Below are 23,437 nucleotides of genomic sequence, written 5' to 3' on the forward strand. Positions count from 1 at the left end.
CCATCTATGTTACTGGGTGGCAGGATCGATTTTGTCCAAGTTAAAAAAAAAATAAAACCCAAACTACCGAGTTTAATAATTAAAAAAAAAAAAGGGTGTGGGGGGAAATAGATGGGTCTAAAGACAGGAACTGACAACCAATGCAAGTGCTTCCAGCTAACAGTCAAGACATAATACTGCTTGCCAAAAGGCTGGCTATAACAACCTCCTTTCAGTAACAAAAAGATTTTGGATTACAGTGGTTTCCTCATTGCATAGACTTTGATCTGTACCCTACGTTAGTGTAAACTGGCGCTGAGTGGCGCTGAGTTCTGCCATTTTACACAGAGAGTCTACTACTCTGTTTTGTATTGGCTTCAGATTCATTACTGGTCTTGTATTTTGTTATTCAAAACAACAGCTTTACCATCTAATCTAGAATTTTCAGTCTGAGCTGGTCCAAGGGCAAAAAAAAACATAAAATTGCTCCACATATTTCTTGATCTTGGTTCAGTAACATCTCCTTCCCTTCAAACAGTGTGTCCAGAGGCCAGCTCTTCCAGTATAAGGACATAAACATTTGAGGACAATGAGTGTCTTTCTGTCCGTTCTTCCAGCTTTCAGAGCTTGACTAGAACTGGTGATATTAGAATAAACAGAAATTACAGAACTATAAATTCATGGACTTGGCAAAAAACAAAATCCAGGCTGTACATATTTGGCCTGTGATGGTCTCCAGGTACATATAAAATGCACCAGTGGGGCATTTCCATCAATTGTTACTTCTAAATGCTAACATAAAACAGCACCTTCCTCCCTTGGTGAAACATGGGAACTTTGGTTGTGGAAATTTAGAACAAACAACTAAACGAACGATCCAAGTGAATGTAAAATTAACACTTCTTCCAAACAGAACACATTTCTAGCTAGAATGAAAGAACCGAGGCTTTCTTATGCTTTCAGAAGAGACACCACACTGAAATAATTAGTCAGTATTTGTCCTCTGAGTTCTTTAAATGACAGGAAATTATTTATAGGTAACTTAGAAGCACAATATTCTTGGTCCACTGTAAACTTACTGAATTGCAAATTTTCCTGTTTTTTAAAGATCTTAAAAAAAACACAAAATGGAAAATGATTCAGTATAACCTTGTAAGACAAACAGAAACATAAAACCAGGTATTTCCTTCCTCCTTCACACAGACTTCATGCCAAGGATGTGTCTTCACTTCAAATGATGGAACAGAATGAAACGGATCGAGTAACAACCTAAAAAGTCTTCTTATGGGTCATGTGTCCATAAACTCGATGTTTGATTAGAAATATAAACAAGCTATTGTCTCCTGTTTGTTCTTTTCATGCTTTCTTATGTTCTATTTTTTAACAAATATTTTTGGTAATTTGAAACATTATTATCATTATGATTATGATGACCCACAAAATATTTTTTTCACAACCTCACCTTGCCCAGTTCATCATACTGGTCATTCCAATTTCTTACTCCTTTCTGCTATTTATATTCCACTTCCTAAATCCATGAACGGTAGAACATCCACTGGAAAAACAAAACAAAGCGAAAAAAACAAAACAAAAAGCAAACCATGGACAGTTTGGCAAATATCTTTCCCTGATTATAAAAACTGCCTTATCATTTCTCCTGTGGATTCCTTCCCCTCCCCCTCATCTGTCCCAATATATACTGTAGAACTGAAGGCATCAAGGTGTGGTTAAACCCATAAAACCAGCGAGGAGCTACACTTTGTCTTTGAACTTCTCCATGTAGTTTCGTATCTCTTTGGAGTCCCCCAGGTCCATATCCTGGCATACCCACTTAATATCATCATCATTGCTACTTAGGATTGAGTTGACAGTAGGACAACCATCATCGGGTGGGATGGTGGTGAATGTTGTGAATTTTACCCGCTTCCGTTTAGATGTCGGAGAATGTAAAGGTTCGGATTTCTGTTCCTTCCCAAGTTTGCCCCCTGAGTCAGCACACCTATGAATCTGGCTCTGAGTGTTCTTCTGAGCACTGCCATTGAGGAGGTGGTTGCTCTCCTCGCAGCCCGTCCCTCGGTCAATAATTGTTGTGTGCTCATCCTGCTGAGGTGACACGTCTGCTGCGTTCTCCAGCAGTTCTGCTTCATTTCCTAGCCAGACCCAGTCATGAGAATGGGTCATGGTGGCTTGTCCTTCCACCAGAACCTGCTTGTGACGATATTTCAGTGCAAATGTTGCACAGTTTATTAGGAAGACGAGGATTGCCAGGCAGAAGACCCCTAGCAGAGCATACATCCCGATCTCCAAATCACTAAGGCCCCTAGGTGTCTGTACCAGGTCATTTTCCTCCATGCCTGTGTTGCTTTTTGGAAGGTCAACTTGAGCAGGGAAGTTGGTGAAGTCTATGGGAATGTTCTGCAGCTGACTGTCATCTGAGAGTTTGCTGCCATCCAGCCTGTTGTTTTTAATTACTTTATTTTTTATTACGGACTTTGCTGTGGTACTGACTTTCCTGATGGCACTTTCCTCTCTCTCTGCTGAAGAGCTACCGAAATATCGTCCATCCTGACCATACCGATCCTGATCCGACACCTTGTGCCGTCGGTCGCTGGCGTGATTTTCAATCTCATCAGCGTCATAATCTCCACCTGTATTGGAGTCAGCGTCATTCTGGCCAAACTTGACTTTGATGTTGCCGTTCCCCACAGCCAGGACACTTTTCCTCTTGGACTTCTGGCACGCTTCAGAAATCATCATATCCACCTTGATCAATGTGCCCTGACCTTCACCTTCTGCTGTCACAACTGGCCACTTTAAGGCAGCATTCTGATGGGTCGAGACAACAGATTCATCTAACGATACAGCAGAGAGGGAGAAGTCCTTGGAGTCATAAATGTCCAGGGGAGTAACAGAGCTGTCACTGAATTGAATCCAGGTGCTTACCACAGCTTCCTGAAAGGAGAAGGATATGGTTAAAGACAGGGTCTTAAATAAAACACCTCAAACCACTGCAGCTCAGCAGCCTCCCAGCTCCGGACAGCAGTGGGAGGACATGGGAGGCAATTGCTCTGCACTACATTCAAAGCACACCGCGCTTCAACCGATGGTGCAGAAAATTGGCCACATTTTTCAGGAAGATTCCACTGCTATCCTTCACGTAAATGTTTTGCAAGAGAAACTGAAAAACAATTGATAGGATATGTCCATAATACCAACATTAACAAGCTATAATTTACATGATTTATAAAGAAAGCCATTCCTGTCATACAAAACCTGAAAGAGGTAAGTGGAAAAACTACTAGAGTCACTTGACAGTATTCCTATTTTCCTCATGTTCCCCATACAGAGATTTCACAGAGAGCTGTCAGATTAAACAGGGCATAAATATCTCAGCAGGAATAAGGAGCTACTGTAGCATCTCCGAAATGGTTGGAGCAAGAGATTCAACTGAAAGAAAAAGGTTCACAGAGCAAGTGCAGGGTAAAGGCTTTTTTTAAGGGAAACACACTTAATCCTCAAGATAACTTGAAAGTCCACTGCATTTCTATGTCTAGGAGGGGATGATGGGGAATCTGGTGTGATCTCTGATATCCAAATGGCCAAGATTTAATTCCACTTTAATTTAATTTTTTAGAAAAAAATAAAATCTTTTTCAGAAGTCATCATTAGAAGCATATACAAAGCTAGAGGTCAGCTCTTCCCATCCAGATGATACAGGATATAGATATTTACTCCTCCACATCTCAGTGGCTTTCTTTGCAGGAGTTTATTTTTTCATTTGCTCCAGGTCTTGCCTGTTTAGCCAGAAGACATGCACACAGGTTGTTGGAAAGCAGCTTTACATAGAAATGGATTTCTTTTCTTCACCAGTCTTAAACTGTAGAGAGCCTTAATAACGTTACATTCGGGTACGTCAGAACAACTGGGCTGAAAATCCCCATCAGGGAAAAATATTGCCACCCTGTTAACATCCAGTCATAATGCAAATTTACAATCTAATACAGTTTTCAATTGGTTACAATTTGTTACGCTATGGTTATAAACAAAGGGAATTGCTACCCTTCTAGTTAAATTTAAAGCTTTCCAATGAAAACAGCAAGGGGCATTTAGCTGTGCAGAAGGCTGGAATATAGTGAATATTTGATTTCCAAAGTGCTATCAGCAAGTTCTTAAGGGACTGAAAGAGGGAAAATAAGTTGTGGCACAACAGGAAAGAAGGCAAAGTACTTGGTGATTCAAATGCACTTCAAACAGTTGAAGTGGAGCCAGGGTAACTCAAAAGCTGGGAAGGGCAATGTGAATAAGGAAATTAAAACAGCTGATCTTTCATTAGAGAAACAATCCTGAAATGGCTGAGCAGTCTGAAACACAGCGCTGCAGCCTGAATTTGCATCACAGAAGTCTATAGTGGAGCAAACCCAACCGTGGGAAAGTAAAGAATATTATTTCTATGGATTTGTTTCAGGAGGAAAAGATGCAGCTCCTCAAGGAATCTGACACCCTGCTGTCTGTCTTATCCCTAAAGCAGAAGGAGGACAACCTCATGCACCACTGGAGAGGTACTACACTATCTTAGAAATGATTAGAGCAAATGATTCACCTGAAAGAAAGAGAATCATACAAGAGCCATTTAGCAGGAGAAGGGTTTGTTTTAAGTGAAGCATTATCCTTGACATAATTAAAACAATCCACTTTTTTTTTTTATGAACCTACAGAAGGTAAAACCAACAGCATCGTTTTAAGCACGTATCACAACAGGCTTGATGCTGTCTACCTGTGGTACCCTGGGAAGCAGGATGAGAAAATGAGTAGAAAATTTCATAGAGTCAAGGTTGGTAATGAGGAGGCCTGAATCTCTTCCTAGCTCTGCCATGGACTTCCTGTGTAATGGGAAGGTCTCCCCTCATTCCATATTCCTGGTTTTATGAAGCAGATGTAGAGCAGAAGGAAATGGTTATTAGCTGAGGTTGGTGGGCACACGTGATTTAGTACAGCAGAGCTGCACAATAGCCAAGACATTGTTTTCAGTCAGTACTAAGTTTTTCTACTTTATTTTTTTATTTCAAAGAGACTCTATTTTTACAGGAAGAATCAATTTCTTCACAGAACAACACAAAGCTGTCATGCTATCACTGTGGATGATATTAATTAAAAGGAAAAAGGGGAGAGAATCTCAAATCCTGCCAAAATGCATTGCATCAGCCCAAATATTCTATTTGGCATCAGATCATCTCCCCTCATTCACATAGTTAAAGGCAAGCTTAAGGCAGGAAAAGTGAATTTCCTAAATGATTATAAATTCTGAAAGGCCAAAAAGAAAAAAAAAAAAGGAAAAAAAAAATGACTTAGTGCTATGTCCTTCAAAGAGCTGTTTCTGCAAATCCTATGTACTGCATCAATAAATCCCCTCTGTATCGCTGACAAGGTCCTCCAATTACTATCAGCAGATGAAGACGAATTGGAGCCTTTGTACCTGCAAAGCTGCTGCCCCATGTCTGATGCCCTCAATTCAGAGGTGACAAATGCCCTTGCTCATTAAATATTAAGCATAAACAAATAGTTTAAAGGATGATCTGGCTCTCCAGCTGCTCTCTCCTCCTCTTTTCTTCTCCCTTTCACATATGCACACACAAACACCTACTCATTTGCACTCTAAACAAATTAACAACTACCCATTACTGTCAGCATCTCTTAGAGGATGAGAAGATTTACATGGTGACTGTGACCATGTGAAGGGAGTCAGATACTGTACATTAGATCACATCAATGATAGTATTTTACAGAATTCTGCTGCTTAGAAAGAGCGATGAAAGATCAGCATATTTGATTCCATTCCATGCCCAGGAGTAAGAGTCCTTTTAATGGTCTTCATTCACCAAAATACAAATAAAATTATTTATGAATAAGTCTTGAGTTGCTGCGGTCAGCTGCAATAGTTTGGGAGTGATCAGGAAATCAAAGGCAGGAAATGGAGGCTGGATGCCTCTGCAGATAACAAATGTGTCCCTCCTTCAAGCAAAGGCCAGGGAACACCACTTTCAGCAGCTTCTGTTAGAATATACCTGATTTTTTTACTTGGGGACTTGAATGCTGAAATGGATTTTCCTAGCAATTTTATCACATGAAATACCAAAGTATTTTGGGTGCTTTTATTTTTAAGCCTGTGGCTTATGTAGTAAAAGTGGGGCTTGATCGTTATGATGTGGAAATGAAAGGCAGCCAAGGCTCAGATCTTAATTCAAACCATGCATTCCCCTACTGTGAATTTCTTTCTCCCCTTTTTGTCCAATCTGCTAATGTGACATTCCTTTCCAGTGGGAATTTGCTTGTGTTTGCAATGGGAGAATTCAGATTCTTATCCAACAATACATCCTTTCTCCCTCTCCCAAGCTGCTTAATTCCTTTGTCATACTTGTGTGCCATTACATTGCTTTGTCACCTTAAAGTGGATATAAATACAATTTAAATACAACTTATATTGCCAGATAGGGATAATGAGCCCATAGCATAAAAAGACCCTTAATATCTGTTACTTAAATCAGAAACATCAGTGAACTCTCAGTGAACTATTCTGTACGAAGGACATAAGCTAAAACAGAAGAGCATCCTGTCAATCCAAAAGGCAGGGATGCATAAGTCAGCCCAGCCGGTCTCTGGCTCAAGAGGTGCTGGGCACCCACACCTCCCACCAAAACGAGAGGTGACAGCTCAGAGGACAATCCCAGAGGTGAGGCAGGACCTCGCAGAATTGGCTCTTGTCACTGATGTCAACAGGAGTTACATGTGTGAAGGAGAAGAATTTGGCCTTTAGCAAACACTAACATTGCTCTTTTTTTGCCTAAGAAAATGTCTGTAGTTTTCCAGTAGCACTTAGAGATATATTAATGAAGACAGCTATTTATTAAAGGCTTTCTTTTTTTTTTTTCTTTGTTTTATCCAGTCTTCCATTTCAGTTCTTTAGACTATAGGTGATCCCCTACAGTGATGAAAAAGCTATGACATAGCTGTGAGCTTCCCCTGCGGAGCCAGCTGAAATGTAAGAGTCCTTGAAGCTCACTCTAGTCACAAAACACTTAAAACACTGAAAGTTTTATTTATGATTTTGGGGAAGCCTTAGAAATGGTAGTGTTGATTCAACAGCATTCTGCAAACCAAATGGAGCAGCTTTTCTACCTGAGCAGATGGCCACTAAAAATAGACTGCTCACAGCTCTAGTTTCCCAATTTTCAGAAGCAAATTTAGCCAAGATGAATTCAACTTCAATATTTAAAAGTTGGTCAACCTGCATTTATTTTTAGGCATCTAAATCAATGATCTGCTCTTCAGCATCAATGACCTCCCCACTGATTTCATAATAGAGCCATGGTCTTGGCACCTCTTAGGGTCACCTCAGGTTAATAGCTACTTGGCTAAAGATACCTAACTTAGGGCACCCAAGAGTAACAATTTTGACTTATTGTCTTGAGGCTGCTCAGTATTGGGGGAAACTATAAACTTTCAAAGACTTTGCTTTGGCTTTGGCTACTTCATGCTATTTATGCAGAAACAGTGTAGTCATTATAATCAAGAAAATAATCTAGCCATTATGTTCACTGAAAGAAAGTCACAGCTAAAATGCTAAGTTCATTCATATGATATTGAAGGATGTGTAATAGCGCAATCTGTATAATGTTTTATGCCTTCCATTGTGCTATAGTAACGCACTGTTTAATTTGCAAGGCACAATACTGTGCCTGCCAGAGTACCAATTACCAAGGACGTTTGCTAATCTATGCTGAGGCTTGGCTATTGAAGATGTTAAAGTGCAGGCAATGAAATATTTGACTAAGAACACAATAACTTTTTTTCATATAACAATGTTGAGATATATACAATCATTTCTGAGAAAAATAAAACTTTCTACTATCTTAGCTACTTTTTTTGTGGCTCAGCTGTATCACTGAGGTTTGCATGATTGATTTGGTCTTCTTATAAATCTGTTTGACACTTCAATAATGAAGTCCTAACAACATTCATATATTGACACGTATATGCTTAGTTCTGGGCTGCCCCCAAGGAAAAAAAAGCCCCCTTTTTCAAAAGAAGGCTGATTTTCAGAAAAATAAAACCTTAGTACTTGTCTTCTGAAATTTTAGCTTCAGTAGGGATCTCAGCTGGTATATCCTGAATCACTAGTCACTTCTAGTAAACTTGAGCCACAAGCATTCCTGCATTTGCATTAAACCCTTCAAGGATAAGTGGCTGAAATGTTGCATCCTGCATTCATAATGCAAGTGAAATAAAAAGCTGAATGTGACTCCATAGACCACTCCTATGCTAGGACTGTTCCCTTCAGCATATTTTCTAGTGTGAAAACAAGATACGGGTAGGATATGGATGCAGGCAATAGTTAGGAGGGGCTGAAAGGGGACAGCGACAGAAGTTTGCTTCTGCAAGATGAAGGAGATTTAAGATTCCTGGTGACTGGGACAAAAGATGCCTGGAGTGGAAAAAAAATGACTAACCAGCATTGCTACTAAGCAAGTAGGTTTCCTTGGGTTTTCCAGGTCCTGGTTTAGAGAAGCCGGAGAAGAAACAACTTCAATAAGATTTTAAACTCTTACAGAGGAAAAGGGGTTTGATGGGTTCTCACTTTCTGTTTTAGGGTTGGTGTCTGTCAAGATGTATAACACCATGTCATATTGCCATGCCATAATGCAAACGTGGCATGCCACGCTAGGCACTATTGGAATGCCATGTCATAATATGTCATTACCTGCTTTTGATAAATATCTTGCATACTTAGGTCAGGATCTCTATAAACCTGCTTAGTTGATTAAGTACCTCTGCAATTTGTCTGGACTCAGAAGTTCTTTTATCTGCAGTCAGAGCCATGATATTTCGAATGATGCTGGAGGACAAACAGTGCACTCCGTCCTACACAACAGAACGAGGTTAGCTGTGCTTTAGCTTTTGCTTTTATAGTCTTTGTCTAAGGACAATATGTCAGAAGTAGTTTCTAAGCCCTGGAGAAGGGCATAAATGGGTTAATTACATAAGATTCTTACGTTTACAGGATGAAGTAAATTGAACAGATGGGCAGTATGTCCTTCTAGTTTGGGCATTTCCTGCCACTAAGATATAAAACAATCTAAATTATTTTTATGTTCCAGAAAATTAGGTAGCAATAATCATGAAAATGGGCCATAAAACTTGACTTGAGTTCTCTCCCTACTTCTGTGGGATGAAATACAATTTTTGTGAGAGTAGAAGCTGTAGATGGCATTAATGGCATGGTCCCCAGGCCCACCTGTCAAATCAACTAACTAAAAGAGCAATGAGCATACAGCTTGTTCCATTGCTCCTGACCCTTGTTTTTATGGCTGATCCACAGCAACTGTTTGCCTTGATCTGGTGTCATTCTCCACTCCTCTTTTCCATATGGGTTGTGACCTGAAACATACTTCTTGAAAGACTCCCTTTATGGAGATGGAAATTTACTGGCTTGGTTTAGGAGGAGCAGCAGTGTGATGCCCTAATGAACTGAATGATGAAGCCCCCAAAATTCCAGTTAGAAAAAAGAAGAGAGTTTGGCATTCTACTGTGACTCCAAGAGGAAAAACAAATGTGTTTGTCTTTCTTCTGCCCTGATTTTACAGCCATCCAAAATACTAAATTGTTGTGATACTTGCAACTCTGTGCTTGCTGGCATGGAAAACAAGGGCATGCTCATACAGCAAGCAGGGTTCACTGTCCACAGACTGTGCTGCAAAAATAAAAGTCTGGGACAGCCATAGATGTTGCATTATTTAAAGCAGGTGCACTAAAAAATTAAATAATACAAACATAGGTGTAGTCAGAACTTTTACTCAGGATTAAGTCCATATATCAAGGTAAAAAATGAGAAGATAATTCCAGAGTGCCTCTACAGGAAAGCGATTGCCACAGACGTACTACGCTCTACTGTGGCATTTAGCTTGTAAGCTACTAAAACACCTCAGTCTATCACACTGATAAAATACTGATCAATGCCAGCAACAGTTAAAAACCAGACTGTACATTACCTGCTTAGGAGTATGAAGCAGCTCTTGGGCAATGGTTGTAGCCACAATTGCCCGACTACTTGCTGTGCTTGGCTGAAGGAAGAGTGAAAGCCCAGCCACCAGCTGAACTCCGAGGTCTGTTATGGTCACTTTGTCATCCAGCACAGTCACTGTCTTCTCTGCCAGGATGGAGTCGGACAGGGGAGACAAAACCTTTGGAGAAACCCAAAAGAAAAGGCTGATCAAATAAAGTCATTATCTCTTTGGTCATTATCTCCTCTTGTTTTCAAAATTTTAGACACAGAAATGTGTTTAGACAGACCATGCTGAAAAGGCTGTCTGGTTTCATGCAGCGAGTGCGTAAAAAATGCTCAGTAGAGAAGTAGTGGCCAAGGAGATGGAACCCAATATTGGGTAGTATCCTGTCTCAGCTATGCGATTTGTACCAATTCATTTCAAGTGTTGATTTAAAAATTTCTTCCCCTACTACTTTAAGTCTCAGTATTCATGAGCTCATCAGACTTAACTCCCAAACATTTCAAAGGGAGCACCAATTAAGATTTGTCCTTCACTTCTTTGCTTGGAAAAACTCACTCCTCTGTCTTTACTCTTTCTGACAGACATCAAGATGGATGCATTCCCTTTAATGAGACTGATGACCATATGGCTGTCTTTACAGAACTGAAGACAGCTAGTTCACCCACATCCTCTTTTCTCACACCTTTCATCTCAATCTATACCCTAGACAAGTTTTATTTTCTCTTGATGTGTTAGATTAAGCAAGGATTAAGCTAAGGGAGAAACCGGGATACAGTACTGGCAAATTCCACTGTCAGCCTTCAGGGCAATTAAGAAGGTCATATTTTTGTTTCCTGAATCAGTGTTTAAACAGGTCAAAAGAATTTACTCTAAAGATCTTTTTGTCCCAGAATCAGAATGGTGCCCATCAGCTGCTAACCTGCATCCACAAGGGGCAAAGGCTCTGGATTCCCACCAAGTCTGAAGTGCTGCCTCTCCTTAACATCTCTGAAGGCTCCATGGCTTCTAGCTACTGGCCATGGTGCCTGCCTCACACTGTAGCTAGCTTGGGTCAATGTCCTTCTATGCCTTTGCAGAAGGCCACAGGAATGTTATGGGAATTTATCCTATTCCAAGATAGCAGAACACTGTATGGGAATGGCAGAATCTGGTCCAGAGCACAGTACCTGCATCGTTGTCATTCCTACTTCCCGTCCAATCAAAATCCTGCCATCCTGCAGCTTGGCAATGTGAGGTTCCTCCACCTTCATGAAATCCATTACCAGGTCTGTAATGTCAAACTGCCAGTCTGAGCCGAGGAGGTAGTTCAGCTGACCCCAAGGACCAGAGTCCTCGGCTACAAACTGTGTCAGGACGCGCACCATGGCGTGCTGGTACTGCAAAGTGCATCCGCGGCCTTTCCGTTCATCTTCATCCTCATCATCGCTGTCTCTGGTGGGCCTTTTTTTCCATTAAAAATGAAACACAAAGAAATGTTTTCAAGAACATCAGTGAAAACTAACATTAACTAGTTAACGGATATTAGCTGGTGGAAAGTCCCTCCCTTAATAACAGCCCTCCCTTCTGCAGTGTTGGCACCATTGCTGATTCCTGGCTAATTAAGCTGGTGAAGAACCGTGTGAATGGACTATATTGCTTCTTCTGAACTGCATTTATTAATTTGGGCAGCTGAAGTAAATGGATCTTATCAGGACATCACAGTGTACCCCCGGAAGAACATGATAGACACACATAAAGAATCAAAATGGTCACAGACTTTAAAAGCTTTATTACATTTGCAAATGTCCCATGCAAAGCTGTGGACTCCACTATTGCTGTTCCTGAGGGAAGGACTCTGTATTTGGGGTGTAGGTGTTGTAGGTTTTGCTGAGGATTAAAATCAACTCCATTCTTTTCATAAAAACATCTCCCAAAATGAGCAATTCAAACTCACCTTCTGTTGGAAACAACAGGCACTCGCCAGCCTTTTATTTGGCTCAGTTCAGTGTCCGAAATGTCGATCTGAAGAGGCAGGCGTGGAACCCAGACTGTGATTTGCAGAGGAGCACTCAGATACTGATACGTGAAGTTCACGAGCGCATTCACCTTGCCTTTCATTTCTTTGCCATTGACAAAAACATAGTCACACCTGTCAGAAACCTAGTGGAAGGAGAGGAAGGAGAGGGACAGAAAGAGGAGAAGGTAACTGCCTTGACAAAGGAAGCTCCAAGTGGAACCCGCAGCACTAAAACCAGATTAGGCTTCCTTCTCTTCATGTTCATGACGGCCTTTTACCAAAGAAGCAGCTGAGTGCTGAGGTCCCTCATAAACTCACGAGGTGGGACCACATGGGAGATGCCTGAAGACTGGATCCTATTTCTGGAAGTGGCAGCTGATCTTCTGTTTGCTCTGCAATGAGCCGCTGGCAGACTGGCTCTCTGGAACTTATGAAGAACAAGGCTCCTTCCCAGCTTGCCCAAGAGGAGCCCAACAAACCCACACAGGTCTCACTGGGGGCCCACAGCAAATCAAAGCTCTGCCCTGATGAGTTCTGACCTCCACGGAGGGTGACAGTATTTTTAGTCTAAAGACAGAGCTGGCTCTGGAATGGATTTTATCCATTGAAGAATAACCGCAATAAATGTTATCTGTTTATAAATATTTTCATTTTGATTAAAGCTGTAAAGTATTTCTAAACACTGCAGTAGATTTATCATTAACAAGTAAATACTGTCCTGAAATATAAGCAAGCATTAGCATAGTCATGTAAGAGTTATATCAGTAATCACGGCTTTAATCAATGTTGTAATTTACAGACCATTGAGTTTTCTCATTTATTACCTTACTGAGTACTAGTGATAAAATCACTCCCGAATATATAAATCATTAAGAGGGATGCAGATAGTATGAAGTGACTCCATGTGATAAAGTCATTGTCATATCTATTCCTAAAGGTGTCATAAATGTCTGGGGAAATCCTGCAGCACATTAATCATACATTAAGTGGTTAGCAACGGGAGCTGTTACATTACTAAATGAGTTGGTATGTCTGCAGAAATTAACAGTAAACCCAGCAGATCTCTTCAATTCCTAGTCCTGCTTCCATCCCTTCAGAATCCTATTTCATCATCCATAATGAGCACCATTAGCACTGGTAATGTGTCTCCCACCTGAACATCTATTTACACTATCACCCGCTCCCTTTAATCTCCACCCGCCTTTTCCAATACCATTTTATTCAAATGAGGTTTATCTGCTGGAAATGCTCATTTCACCAGGCTAATCAAACAGATGGGTGCCCTCTATGACCACAGATACGGGAGCTAAACTGTTCCCAGTTGGGCATCCACATCCAATTTGTATCCCCTGTAAGGATTAGGCACTGCTTGAGTTCTGGTAGAATATTTGATGATGAGATTGCAAGAGGAAACTTCAGAGAACACAGTGCAAACATTTCTAGGACACATTCTCTAAAGAGGCTTATGCTCTAAGGGGGTTGTGTTCAGTGAAAACAGGATTACATACTGCAAGACCAGACCCACCTGCTTGTTTAGGCTTCTGCCTTAGACTGTCTCAGGTAGGTTAAAAAGTGGGAAGGTGGTAGAAATTCCCTCATTTTACAAACAGGAATGGCATGCCCTTTTTTTACATTGGTTACTTGAATGGTAACCAAAAGAGGCTTAACCATTAGGCTGCTTCAGAATGACTCCTTGTCTCCTATGCATGTCCAATGCAGCAGAGCTGTGTAACGTAGCACAGTGATTCAGAAGCCTGTCCAAGAAGGGCTGTGATTCCAACGCATCAGCTCCACCTTGGGAGGGGATCGCACCATGGAAGTGCTTCTCATGCAAACAACTCCAACCGCACATGTAAGCAAGAGCTACACTCCAGGAATTAGTGTTGACACCCGGACCTAGGAGTTATTTCTGTCGTCAGCTGTGTACAGCCACCAGCTCAGACTGGGGACACTCAGTCCTCTGATTTTCATTGCTAGTATCCAGTGCAAGCCCACTGCTTAGCTGCTGTTTGAGGGAAACAGAGAGATCCCATGGGTGACTTCCCTCTAGACACTGATTTCATAGATGGATAAACTTTAAAGGAATCAAATCAATACACCACAATTAAATGTTACCTGTTGCACATCACCCTCAGCTGCATTTGAAAAGCAGCTTCAGATATGGCTCTTCTTTTCTTAGTCTCTTTTCCTTTGTGCAGAAGCTTTTGGGTGGTTTGTCAGTACAATCTAATCTAATGCTGCTTGTAGCAGCAATCATTCCCATTCTGACAGTGGCTCCATCCCAGTTATTTCTACAGTGTTGCTCTCAAAGGCAAATTAATGAACCTTTTTGAGGCAGCTAATTGTCTGAGTTTCTTATTTATGCACACAGTAAACCACATATTGATAAAGATTTCCAGTAACACATTCAGCTTCAGACCGACCAGGTCTGACCCAGGTATATGATTTACTATTATCTAAAGCCCAACACTGTCAGTAACAGAATAAATGCAACTGTCAGAGAAAAAACACAACAACAATAGTAGCAAAACTGCAATTCCTAAATGGTTCTGGGCTGAGATCCAATCTCCATCTTTATTTGTAAGGCTGCTATACGCCTTCATGGATATGAGACAAACAAATGGCTAAACAAATATATTCAGCATCCTAAGGAAGTGTCTGCTGGAGCTATTAGGCAGCTCTTAAAATTGCCACAGGTTAATATTTATTACTCAATATGCATCAACCACAGTGGCAGGTCTTTATGACTTTCAACGAAAAAAACATTACTCTCTTCAGCAAATACAAGCCTTGTTAATGTCCTTACATATGCTCTTTCTTCTGTTCTTTTATTTCTGATAAAGAGGCAGCCCACGGAGAATGCACTAGGACCAAAGCTTATATTGGATTGCTTTGCTGTATGCATTTTAACTGCTGTTCTTTCAGGTAGCCATTCTTCTAGAAGTAACATTGATTGCTTTTGACAAAGGCTACAGCTAGAGCCACACAGAGGCTGAAAGGAAGAAGGGAGCAATAATATCTCAACATCTAAAATTCACAATGTGAATGTGTTCTGCATATGCACAGGCTCAGGATACTCCTTCTCTAGAAACGTTCAATTAAAGCTTTGCAACTTTTGTAATCATTGCCTCTCTGCTAAGCTTAGTTGTAGAAGGCTAAGTGGAGTAAGAGCAAGTGGAGTCACTTCCCCTGTCCTTGTCTCATGCAGTTCCACTTAAAAACTAAAGAAAAGATTTCTCAGACTGAATGAACAAAATTGCCATGTACTGTTTCTGCTATAACTTAGGAATCATCAGAAGGCATGTGTAAGGTCTGATTTGCTAAGCAGATCCCTTCACAAAAAGGGGAATTGAGAATTACACGACTATATAACATAGTAACAGACCCCCACAGATCAGGTTAACTCAGATAGAAATCATATAGCAGTCATCTTGTTTTTTTAAGCAGACCTTATAAAGCTATTTAGTTCTCTTTCTCATATATCATTAAAAAAGGTGAGAAGATAAAACTGGTTGGAAGAAGCTAAAACATGGAAGAAGGGTGGCAGGGAGATCAAAAAGAGCAATAAATTAAATTCAATATCTTTGTAATTAAAATGGTGTATTTGTCTAATCATTTTTGATTGATGATGATATCTCTCTGTTTTTCACCTGCATTTTAAAACACCCGTGAGAAGGTCATTGAGAAATCCCATAGCCACTTCTCACCTCAGAGTCTTCCCCAAAAGCTTCAAGGCACTTTCTGAGAGAGTCCAGAAGGCTGGAGATTTTGAACAAACAGGGATCGGTCTCTCACTTCCTGGAGTATTTATGTTTTTACCATGAAAACATTTTCTCTCTGAAACTGCTTTTTATCTCTGGCATCTGAAGAGGTGTGAGATGATGAAGAGAAACCTGCTCAGCCACCACCACTACCTGATTGTTTTTTTTTCCATTCTGCATAGTGGATCAGCATGAAGTTTTGCATTTTAAAGAGCTTTCTGATGCTATTTCAGCAGCTTCTTTCATTATTAAGCTGCATTCGGCTTCTTTTCCTCTTTTTTTTCTTCTTCTGTTTTTTCAACTTCTCTCCAGATTAAAACTAAAATAAAGAAGCCAGGCAGCAAAAGACAGGGCTAAGCACAATTCCCAAGAGAACTCCCAATTCCCTTCATTCTCTCTCTTTTTTTCTGCCATTATATTTTGTGCCCCTTTGTACCAAAGGCCATTGCCTTTCCAAATGACTTAGATTGTTTCTCTCTGTCACAAATCACATTTTATTGAGCTGACAGAGCAAACTACTGTCCGGAAATCAAAAGAAGAGTCACTCCTGAATCACAGCTTACAGCACTAGGTGCCTTTGTGATCTGGGGAGCAAGTGTAGCTCTCCACCTGGTAACGAGCAAATTAGTTGCAGTGAATATTAAGAGAATTCCTTGTGGGATTCCTAAACAAATGCAAAATCTCTGTGTCTGCTTTTACTTGCTACTTGGCAGATTAAGGTTCCTACAGTGAGCTTTGGATTGCAGAACTATCACAGCACAAGCTGCCTGAAGTCACCATGAAGAATGGGACAACGTACTGAAACATAAAAGGGGGTGTTGAGACGTCTGAGGGAGGAATGGGATAACCCTGCTTTGTTGGGTTCAACTCCATTGCAGATACCTGAGAAATCTTCATGCAATTACAGCCAGGTGGAGGCAGATGCTTTACAAAACAAATTCCACATCAAATATAAGTTTGGACTGTCTTTCAAGTGATGGTGAACTCAGAACATCATCTGCTCTGCTCCGTATCTGTAGTGGCCATCAGTGGAACAAATGATGACTAGAAGACCTAAAAATGAATGAGTGTTATAGACCCTGTGAGCCTCTTCTAAGCTTGTTTAATCCCCTAGCGTTTTTTCACCTCTGGAGACATCAGTCTCTACCAACAGGCCTCTGAAGGACAATTCTAAAGGACAAAAAAGAGATGCTCCTAATACAGCAATAATATTCAGCTTATGAACACTGCGTATTTACCAGCTACCAGCCCATTTTTTAGCAATAAGTTTGGGTACCTTGTCCTTAATTAAATACTGACTTTAAAAGCTCTCAAAACTCCTGACATTGACTTTTCTCCTTTTCACTAATACTTTTAATATGATAAAAACAAAGAAGCTCGCATTCCTGTAAAGATTTCCACATATCCCAGAGATTTTTCTTCTGTTTTTGTCTCTACTTCAATCTATTCTTATTGTTGGAAGATCTTATTTACATTTTGTGTCATAGCAAGATGCAGCACAAAGGGAGTCCCTATTTCCAAAAAGGTTCAAGAGCTGTTGGTCTCTCTTCTCAAGGCTCAGAAAGGTCAGTTTTCTGATATGTGGCTATCAATCCTTCCTCTAAGACTTAGGCTCACATTATCTTCACACTATGATTTTGACATATTGTAGAAATTAATTAAACAATGAATCTTTAATTTAAGATAACAGGTTTTGCAGTATTTGAGCAGTGGTTTTCTGAGAAATTTTCTTATCTGTCTAGAAAGGATCAGAGTCTTACATTTTGGTTTGTAAACCCATTTATCCATTTCTGTTATATGAGTATAAAAATTGCTAAAATATTTAAATGTTACATAAATGCTTACATATTTATGAAAGCACTTCTATGAACAAAAAGCTTTTTCCAGTAGCTTTTAAAGGATTCCCAACTTCAAAGACAAACAATGTAATTAGTAAAGAACAGTGATGTTCAGCACTTTTCAAGTACATGGTTTTCCTAGTATTTTAGCTCAGTATCATCACTCTTACATAACAGGAGGGCTGTTGAAGCACATGAAGGTTAAGCTTTGTGAATAGTCACTTGTTCTATTAAGAAATACAGAGCACCAGAATGACTTATCTGTTGAACACACCATCACTTTACGTAATATCATATAAAGTATCCTAGATGGTGATAAACTTTCCATAACATTCCTTGGACATTCCTTTAAAAATTTGTAATATTAATGTCTTTGCTATGGAATTTCATAATACTATTTTTAAAATAATATGTAGAAAGGATATTATTCTCTATTAAACTCTAGAAGGCCTGAGAGTGACTAGGCCTAGCTCTCTAGCCTTCCTTCTAATTAAAGACTATGGTTTTGCACATGAAGGAAGTCCCAGGCTACATGCATGGCTGGTGATGGCAGCTGCTTCATAGGAAGGATTTGAATGCCTGGCTGCATAATCCTGAATAATCAATAAGCTACTACTGGAAAATGGAAGCTCTCTCAAGACCTATGCTATTATTTTTTTCATACTAAACTGCTTACATCTGGTAAGAACTAAAGCTTTTGACTGGAGCTGTTCCATGATCACTGAAATGATATTCACTGACTTTGTGGGACTGCTAGAGCAGCCTTCAAAAAGGAAGGATCCATTACCAGGGCTGCTCACTCCACTGCAATTGGGCCTGCTGGAGCACCCACCATTCCCACGAGCTGGAGCTCCATGCCGGGACTTGGGAAGGGAGCCAGGAGCTTCCCACAGGCAGAGCCATAAAGGAAAATACAAGAACAAAGGCTTAACATTGATGACTGTCATCTTAATAAACGAAATACTTGATTTTTTTATGTTACAGGCAAGAATAATGCTGAGCATTGTTTTATACCTAGGACCCACTGAAAGGAAAAGAATGAACTTGTTCCTGGAGACAGTTGCATGGAATATTTAATCCCATTCTGGAAACGGTGATGAGGGAGGAGGGTAGGTATTATACTTTAATAACTGATTTAATCCTCTTACATTCTGCCATTCTTAGAATTAACTTTCTGCAGTTTTCTATGGATAAAAAGGCTTGTGCTTTAATGTTGCTTTGTGCTTTAAGCAGCTGCCACGTTCCACATACGGCTTCAATCCCTGCCATCATCCTCAGGCAAAATTCCCAGCAACCTGCACTCCATAACACAGGGATCAAGCCCTGAGGGCTGAAGGAGAACTCTGTAAGATCGTAGGTTGGGAAGCAATTTGGAACTGCTCTGTTTAGAAAGGTCCACAATTTCAGTATTAGCAGCCAGATTAGTAAAACTAACTAGAAAGCCCCCAAAGCGAGGAAGCATTTCTTAGGGAAAAGGCTGCACATTATCTAATCTCATTACCAAGATTTTGCTGGCAGCTTTGCAGGGCAGAAGCAGTACATTTAACTAACTGACTATCATTCACTGCGACAGAACTGAGAGAGTAAAAGGGGCACAAAATGCCAGCTGAGACTGGAGGGCATCTATTTGCTCCCAAATGACCAGCTTTGGAAGCTGAACTGGGCTCCGCTGCGCCGCAGGAGCGCTCTGCCGCTCGCCTTATCACGTACAACCAAATCTGCCTTGTTTTGTGCACTCCCGCGTCAAGCAATTTCTGAAAACAGGGAAGAGCCTTTGGCTTCGACTCTCTAGGGGCCTGCCAGACTATATAGACAGCATGAGTCCAGAATAGCCTGCATGGCAAAGCAAGATCACAGGATGAATGCAGTGACTTTTAATCTCTTGAAACTACACTACTTCGGACGGTAGTTGCTTATTTGTAATTATCACACTGCTCACTGTTTGCTAACCTAACATGTATTTACAACACAGAAATTTGAATGTTAGGTATTAGGAGAGAAGTAAAAAAAAAAAAAAAGGTACTGTTCTTGCTTCAGACTGTACCGTTCCCAAAAAGTTTGGAGGAAACTGCTACTAATCCTGCCAGGAAGCATTCAACCGTCACAAGACTGATGTTGTTTCTCTCATTTCCTTTCCTGGTCTTGATCTTGCAGCTTTGAAGTTGAATTTGGAGCTCTTTCTGTGGCACTTCAGGCATTGTTATTGCCACTCTACTTTGATTTTTCATTTGTGATGTGCAGGTTCTCCATACTGACATTACTAACACAGCTGGGGAGCCGAATGAAGGCAGGAGATGACAGGGGAAGGAGGCTACAAGGATACGGCTTAAACGTTTCTTAAGCTGCCCTTGGAATTTGTGTGCATTATGTGATGGCAAGGTATTTACACCTTTCAGGGCTGAATTTAAGTATCTCAGCCCATGTCGATTTGAGTTTTAATTTCCACAGAAACAGCTGGAGAGTAGTGTTATACATATATTCATGATAGAGCTTCCTCTATGAAAGCTCCACACATTGCTGGCCATTTGCATCTGACAAAGGCAAGCAGTAAAATCTCATTTTTCTAAAGCTTTTCGGAAGTTCTGCTCTGCTGATGTATATTGATCCTAGTAAATCACAGGACTATGCAAAGCATGGGGGATGGACTTTCTATTTATAATTGCACTCAGAATACAACATATCATATTAGATTTACCAGAAGAAAAGCTACAAACGCATAGGACTTCAGAGCGGTGGAATTTCCATGCTCTCACTGCTCTCTTGTGTCTTTAAGGTTTCTCGGTTTGACACAGATCACAGGAATAGAAAGTATTAGAGAAAAGAGGCACAGAAAAAAAAAAGGTGCTGGGTTTGCACTAAAGAAGAGATATGGCTTGTGGCTTGAGGGTTTTCAAGAACACACAGCTCCTTCACCAACAGCAGCCCAACTTTCCCACACTTCTGCCAGAAAGCCAGACAACTATCTCATTTTTAAAAAAGGAGAGCACTGGTGCAATTCAGAGTGTGCTCTGGGATGAAGTACTAGGAAGGGATCCACCCTGTGGATGGAGGAGGACGGCTGGCACTAGCTGCTGTTGTTTTGTTTGACCCCTTTACACTGTCACGGAGCCCTGTAGGACGCTTGTAAAGCCATAAAAGAGAGATTTGCAAGCATCACATTAAAGTGACTGCACAGAATACGGCTGGGTCTAGTATTAGCACATATTAGATTCCTGGAAATCTCATCCAGGGTAACCTGCCAGTTCTCCCTTGGTTTTGCAGGGCCCTGTTAGGAACGAGACTTGTTTTAAGCAGAAGTTTATCCATTTACTTGTTATTCAGCATGTTTTTCTCTGCAACAGTTGCACCTAGTTAACAAGCTCCAAACAGAGTTCTATTTGACCTAAGCAAGAAATGAGCCATAAGTCAATTGTATTATATTCACTGTACAAGCTTTTTATGGGAAGTTAGTGTTCTTTCAGTATCAAAATTATTGGTAGGAACAACCAGTCCTTTCTAGTCACTCCCTTTCTTTTGTTTTCTCCTATAACTTGCTCTAAAAACATAATGTGATGCCCTAAATCCTCGGAGGCTTGAAGGCTTTGTAATAAAGCCCCATACGAAGAATATATGTGCATGTGAGGATGCAGAAATGCAATGCCTGCTTGGATGCTCACCCCTACCGACGCAGCAGGAATCAGCAGGTCAGAGGGATAACTACAATGTGCCCACGATGTGTCAGCATTTCTGATGGGATGAGATTTTCCAAAGCTCTGCCTTCCCTTGAAATCACCATTTGCATGTCCCCATCTCACCATTCCCTGAGTCCTGGCTTCACTTTCTCCTGCCTGCAGGTCTGGGAAGTTCACAGGGATACGGGGACAGCTGAGCCTTGCACGAGGCACAGGGACTGGGGCAGGCTGGTGGCAGAAGTCTCAATCAGAAGGCCCTGGCACCCAGGCTCTGTATTTCAGAAAGCAAGAGATCTTGCTGCCTCTGTATGGCCTCTGATTCAAGTTAGAATAAATAATTGTAGTTTTTGCTCTACCAAAAGGCCATCTGTAAATACATACCCTTATTTTTGATAAGAATCTTTGCTTTGGAGTAGCCATGGTGCTATGATGAGACCGTAAGAAGCCTCAGGGGCTGTTCCCAAACCATTAAAATTTCAGGGGAGCTTTGCTGATGGTTTTAATGAATGCAGGACTTTAATGAGTGCCGGACTGAGGCTTAAGAGATCGATTCTTTATGAGCTGCCTGCAGCTCAGCCACTCAGCCTGGAATGGCATTCAACATACTGGTAGAAAAAGGCATAACTCAACTTTTATTAAAAATGCCTATGGATGCTGCTAACTAGACATTCCTCTGCATATCAAAGGAAAAAGAGCATTTCTGTACCTAGTTTTAAAATACATATAAGTTTTGCAAATACTTGAAAGCAAGGAAGACCACTGAAAGTTCTTTATAGTTACAAAAGCAACTCAAGAGCTTGAAGTAATAGCTACTTGTTTAAGATTGGGTATATTAAGACAACAGCTAGGTATCTTCTAAATAATGGCTGACAGCTGTTTTTCATTAGTAAAAAGGGCCTTGTGATATACCTCCAGCTATAAAATTTTGAAAATAAGCTAATAAATTAGTACACAACTATTTATTGATCTCTTAGGAAAAAGTCCATCTGTCCACTTCTTTATTGGCAAATTGAGACTTTTTTGCATCATGTGTTATACAGCATCCAGACTGGCCTTTATTCTGAATAGATTCACAAATGAACAGCCAACTTTTCAACATAAGTTTGTGTCTACTTCATGTGAATGAACTTCCTTTTATAAACACTTTTCATCACAAATGGCAAAATCTATGAAAGTTTTATGAATCCTAAATAATTATTTCATGTGCGTAGGTTCACTGAAGTCAGCAGTGCTCACAGTAAAGTTATTCATGTGGGTAATTAACTGTGGGATGGGGCCTTCAAACAAGAATGGTAACCTTGACAGGTGCCTATAATTCCCATCACTATCGCTTTGAAAGCGTTGACACCAGCAGTGTTTCCAATACTTGTCACTATTAAGCTAGAGTTCAACCATAAAAATCCCTAGCTGGATTTTCAGCCCCCAGCAGTTCAGTGTTGCTTTGATCTGGGATTTTATTTCAACTTTCTGTGATAAGAGAGGGACAGCCGTGACGCTCTGCTCTGTTTGAGCTCAAATCACAAATTCTTGAAATTTTTCCAGTGGCCTTTACGTGTGGCTATGGCTCTCTGCTCGCTGGTCCCAATGGAAAAAAAAACCTACTTTAATTAACAACTACTAAGGGTCATCTTTAAGGTAACACTTCTGCTTCTGTTATTGGTGATGACTGGAGCAGCTACAAGTATGGATTAGTACTATGTAAATGCATGTTTTGATCTGAAAACTTCTCCACTATGCCATTTAAAATGGAAATGCACTTTAAATGGCACTTTCAAATGCCATTTAAAGTGGAAAGAAACTAGTAAAAAAGGTCTTCAAAATATGGTTCAGGATGACTACATTGAGATTATTAACTTGTTTTTTTAATTCACCAGCTATAAACGAAAATGGCATGTATATAGCATCCCTTCATGTATTAAATGGCATAAAAGCCAGCCCAAGAATGACCAAATGCAAACCCCAAATGCTTACAGTACCTTCTGAAATAGGTATAAGATTTTTAAATTCGGATTATTTCTGGAGATATCGCTAGGTGTTACCAGTCTCCTTAAACCCTGCTCCTCTGCACAGCATCAAACTGCAGCTGTCTTAGCAAACCCTGCGACCTGGGAACCTGGATCTGCATTTTCTC

General features: G+C 40.5%; 1 protein-coding gene across 1 annotated transcript in view; it reads right to left on the bottom strand.

Moving 5' to 3' along the window:
* Positions 1–374: 374 nt before the first annotated feature.
* TMEM132C (transmembrane protein 132C) overlaps positions 375–23,437 on the bottom strand; it is a 175,796-nt gene continuing 152,733 nt past the window's right edge. Inside the window, exons 6-9 of the mRNA XM_088532499.1 lie at positions 11,974–12,179; positions 11,207–11,480; positions 10,023–10,214; positions 375–2,931 (exon numbers count right to left, since the gene is read on the bottom strand). Coding sequence (XP_088388625.1) covers positions 1,732–2,931; positions 10,023–10,214; positions 11,207–11,480; positions 11,974–12,179 — 1,872 coding nt within the window. The 3' untranslated portion in view covers positions 375–1,731. The remainder of the gene's footprint in view (positions 2,932–10,022; positions 10,215–11,206; positions 11,481–11,973; positions 12,180–23,437) is intronic.

This window comes from Tinamus guttatus, unplaced genomic scaffold, assembly GCF_059628265.1.
Source record: "Tinamus guttatus ecotype Peru unplaced genomic scaffold, ASM5962826v1 Tinamus_guttatus_pri_ptg000459l, whole genome shotgun sequence".
Lineage (NCBI taxonomy): Eukaryota > Metazoa > Chordata > Aves > Tinamiformes > Tinamidae > Tinamus > Tinamus guttatus.